Raw genomic sequence first — 4,413 nt, 5'->3', positions numbered from 1 at the left:
ACATGGAGCATGTTGGGACGCCGTGAGTCACACAGTAGATGTTTATCTTCTCCTCGCCGTGCTCCGGACACATGGGCTGGTCTATCTTCACCGGGGGAGGGGGCTCACTGGGGCTGAGAGAGAGAGGGGGGAGAGAGGGAGGGAGGTAGGGAGGGAGGGAGGGAGAGAGGTAGGGAGGGAGGGGGAGGGGGGAGAGAGAGAGGGGGGAGGGAGGGAGAGAGAGAGGGAAGGAGGGAGGGAGAGAGAGAGGGGGGAGGGAGGGAGAGAGAGGGGGAGAGGGGGGGGGAGGGAGGGAGAGGGGGGGAGGGAGAGAGAGAGAGAGAGGGAGGGGGGGAGGGAGAGGGAGGGAGAGGAGAGAGAGAGGGAGAGGGAGGGAGGTAGGGAGGGAGAAGGGAGGGAGGGAGGGAGGGAGAAGGGGGGGAGGGAGGGAGAGGAGAGAGAGAGGGAGAGGGGGGGAGGGAGAGAGGGAGGGAGGGAGAGAGAGGGAGGGGGAGAGGAAGAGAGAGAGAGACAGGCACACACAAACACATAGGGAGCGAGAGAGAGAGACACACAGCCAGAGAGAGAGAGATACAGACAGAGAGAGAGACAGAGAGAGAAAGACACACACACACACACACACACACACACACACACACACACACACACACACACACACACACACACACACACACACAGAGTTAATTAATGGATATAAAAGTTTACAAACAGTACTAAGACACATGGGGGTGATTGATATCTATGAATCACATGCATAAGATAAAACAGCTTAAATACGTACATCACAAACTCATATTCATCTTTGATATATGTATATACACGAGTGTCCGAGATCCGCTACTTGTCCCTACACACAGTACAGACAGGTAGCAGATCATGAGGAGAAATTCACTGATTTTAACAACAAACAAGCGTTCTCCAGAATCACTGACTTCCACCTTTAAAAGGCTCTGGCTGTGCTCGAAAATCAATACTAACGTCCTACTCATACGTGTTTGTGTAGCTGAGAAATGCCCAGATGAGTACTAACTTCCGGGAAGATTTTGTGTGTGGATCAATAGGTTACTTTTCCTACTCAACTGCCCCACAATGCATGGAAGTCAAACTGCATGGAAGTTTTTTTTTTTATTCTTTATTGCTTCTGTATACTTCAGTGTAAACGGTCCGACGAACATCGCATACACAATGGATGGTTAAGTAGACAGTATGTAGTATATACATGTTGAGTATGTAGGAGGGAGGACGTTAGTAGGGCTTTTAGTATGTAGTATATACATGTTGAGTATGTAGGAGGGAGGACGTTAGTAGGGCTTTTAGTATGTAGTATATACATGTTGAGTATGTAGGAGGGAGGACGTTAGTAGGGCTTTTAGTATGTAGTATATACATGCTGAGTATGTAGGAGGGAGGACGTTAGTAGGGCTTTTAGTATGTAGTATATACATGTTGAGTATGTAGGAGGGAGGACGTTAGTAGGGCTTTTAGTATGTAGTATATACATATTGAGTATGTAGGAGGGAGGACGTTGGTAGGGCTTTTACTACACAGCCTTTGGCCCAGAAGTTTTAGTGGTGGCCATATTGCTGTGAAGTGAAGGACTCTGGGTAATTAGATTAACGTTAAAGGTGAAAGCTAAACATGCTTCAGTCTGCAGGACGAGACTGAAATAGATCTGCTGTCTCACTGACCTACTTTCACAATAGAGTTACAGTCACAGCTAGCAGCTAGCAACACAGACAGACAGACAGACAGACAGACAGACAGACAGACAGACAGACAGACAAGCACACAGACACACACACACACACACACACACACACACACACACACACACACACACACACACACACACACCTCTAAACCATGTACCATATTGATTTTTACTCTTTTAGATTGGAAAATTTAAACGATGCATGTGGTTCGTCCAATATATTTTTGATGTCCAGCATATCAAATAAATAAGGCAAGGCAAGTTTATTTATAGCATGATTCAGACACAAGGCAATTGTGTGTGAGTGAGTGAGTGAGTGAGTGAGTGAGTGAGTGAGTGAGTGAGTGAGTGAGTGAGTGAAGCCGGATGTGTTGGTATTATTGTTATAGCTGCTGCTGTTGTTGTTGTTGTGAAATGCCTGAGTGAGTGAGTGAGTGAGTGAGTGAGTGAGTGAGTGAGTGTGTGTGTGTGTGTGTGTGTGTGTGTGTTTGTGTGTGTGTATGTGTGTCAGTGTGTGTGTGTGTGAGAGAGTGAGTGAGTGAGTGAGTGAGTGAGTGAGTGAGTGAGTGAGTGAGTGAGTGAGTGAGTGAAGCCGGATGTGTTGGTATTATTGTTATAGCTGTTGTTGTTGTTGTTGTGAAATGCCTCGGTCCAGCCTAACTCTGGCTCTTGTGCAATCTGTGATTCTGCAGAAACATGAGCTCAAAAGTTTCGACACACAGACTCATAAAACGTATATCCATGCAGGTGTGTGTGTGTGTGTGTGTGTAAGTGAGTGAGTGAGTGAGTGAGTGAGTGAGTGAGTGTGTGTGTAGAAGCTCTGTGTGTGTGTGTGTGTGTGTGTGTGTCTCTGTGAGCTGCCCTGCTTGTACATATATGGTTCCCACCAGGACGTTTCTCTGCAGACCTTACACCGTGTGCAAAATTTTAGGCAAGTTGTATTTTTGAGGATTAATTGTATTATTGAACAACTACAGTGCTCTCGGTCAATCCAAAATGTTAAAGAACCTAAACCTGAATGTTTACGAAAGTAAAAGTGAGGTTTTGTCTTTCTTACGAGAATATATATATGTTTTGCTATTATTAGGCAACTATTAGTATTCTGCAACTAAATAAAAAAACTAAAATTTTCCCATCTCACTTGTTTATTTTCATCTGTTAAAGTGAGAATAATAAAACAACTCAAAATTTACAAATAAAAATTTCCGACATGTCAAAAATAAATCAGTGACCAATATAGCCACCCTTCTTTTCAATAACTGTCACAAGCCTTCAGTTCATGGAGTCTGTCAGTTTCTTGATCTGTTGACGATCAACTTTTTGTGCAGCAGCAACCACAGCCTCCCAGACACTGTTCCGAGAGGTGTACTGATTTCCTTCACTGTAAATCTCCCGTTGAAGCAGGGCCCACAGGTTCTCAATAGGGTTTAAGTCAGGCGAGGAAGGGAGTCATGTCATTATTTTTTTCATCCTTAAAGCCTTTACTGGCTAGCCATGCAATTGAGTACTTCGATGCATGTGATGGAGCATTGTCCTGCATAAAAATCATGGTCTTCTTGAAAGATGCAGACTTTTTCCTGTACCACTGCTTGAAGAAAGTATCTTCTAGAAACTGGCAGTAGGTTTGGGAGTTGATTTTGAGGCCATCTTCAACCCAAAAAGGTCCAACTAGCTCATCATTAGACCTTTTCATCTTTAGATGAGCGAGTTGGACCTTTTCGGGTTGAAGATGGCCTCCAAATCAACTCCCAAACCTACTGAGTGAGTGAGTGAGTGAGTGAGTGCGTATGTGAGATACTGGCGTGTGTGTTTCTGTGTGTGTATTTGTTACATGTCCCTCTGTCTATGTGTGTGTGTGTGTGTGTGTGCGTATGTGAGTTACTGGTGTATGTGTGTCTATGTGTGTGTGTGTGTGTGTGTGTGTGTGTATTACCTGGAGCTGCCCTGCTTGTACATGTCTATAATGTTCTCGACCAGGAGGTTCCTCTGCAGCCCGTAGACCCCGTGTCGGTCTAGAACCACCTCATGACGACACGACGGACAGCGGAACCGCCCGCCCGACGACAGGGTGGTGCCGCTACGGGTCGTCAGGTAAGGGTTGGAGGCCTGGAACAATACACACAGATATATCAATGTGTGTGTGTGTGTGTGTGTGTGTGTGTGTGTGTGTGTGAGATAAAGGTACTGGTTGGAGGCCTGGAACAATACACACAGATATATCAATGTGTGTGTGTGTGTGAGAGATTGAGTGTGTTACAGGTGTCCCTTACACTTTTTACCAGATTAATCTTCATATTAAGACAAATACTTTTTGTATTACACTTTGACTAAAAAATCTAATAAAATAGAAAAAGTATTTCTCATAATATGAAGATTAATCTGGTAAAAAGTATGAGGACATCTATAAAGGAAAAAAAAAGTCCCATTCACCACGTAGTGTGATACTAGTGTAACCTGTTGTGGTCATTTTCAGGACTTTCGTCCCTGATAGATATTTTGTCACACATCCCACGTTGTTCACTGGGGTCATATTAGTCTATAACAGTTGAGATATTCTCCGCTAAATGAAGCGCATACAAAACTTTCCCAGGACCTAGACTATTGGGAGTTTTTTCTCAGCTGAGCTAAGGGTGTAAGGGCAGAGGGTGTCATACTGTATGGAATGTAAAGCCCACTGAGGCAAATGTCTATTTGTGATATTG

At 44.6% G+C, this 4,413-nt stretch overlaps 1 protein-coding gene across 1 annotated transcript in view; it reads right to left on the bottom strand.

Annotated features, from left to right (window-relative positions):
- LOC307255497 (tripartite motif-containing protein 55-like) overlaps positions 1 to 4,413 on the bottom strand; it is a gene marked incomplete at its 3' end in the record, with an annotated part of 7,146 nt that overhangs the window by 638 nt on the left and 2,095 nt on the right. Inside the window, exons 3-4 of the mRNA XM_080034182.1 lie at positions 3,645 to 3,817; positions 3 to 113 (exon numbers count right to left, since the gene is read on the bottom strand). Of these exons, the coding sequence (XP_079890308.1) occupies positions 3 to 113; positions 3,645 to 3,817 (284 nt within the window). The remainder of the gene's footprint in view (positions 1 to 2; positions 114 to 3,644; positions 3,818 to 4,413) is intronic.

The sequence above is a fragment of the Ammodytes marinus genome (genome assembly GCF_949987685.1).
Source record: "Ammodytes marinus genome assembly, chromosome: 9".
Classification (NCBI taxonomy): Eukaryota; Metazoa; Chordata; class Actinopteri; order Uranoscopiformes; family Ammodytidae; genus Ammodytes; species Ammodytes marinus.
Note: the sequence above shows the minus strand (reverse complement) of the source record. Positions and strands in the feature narration are given on the sequence as shown.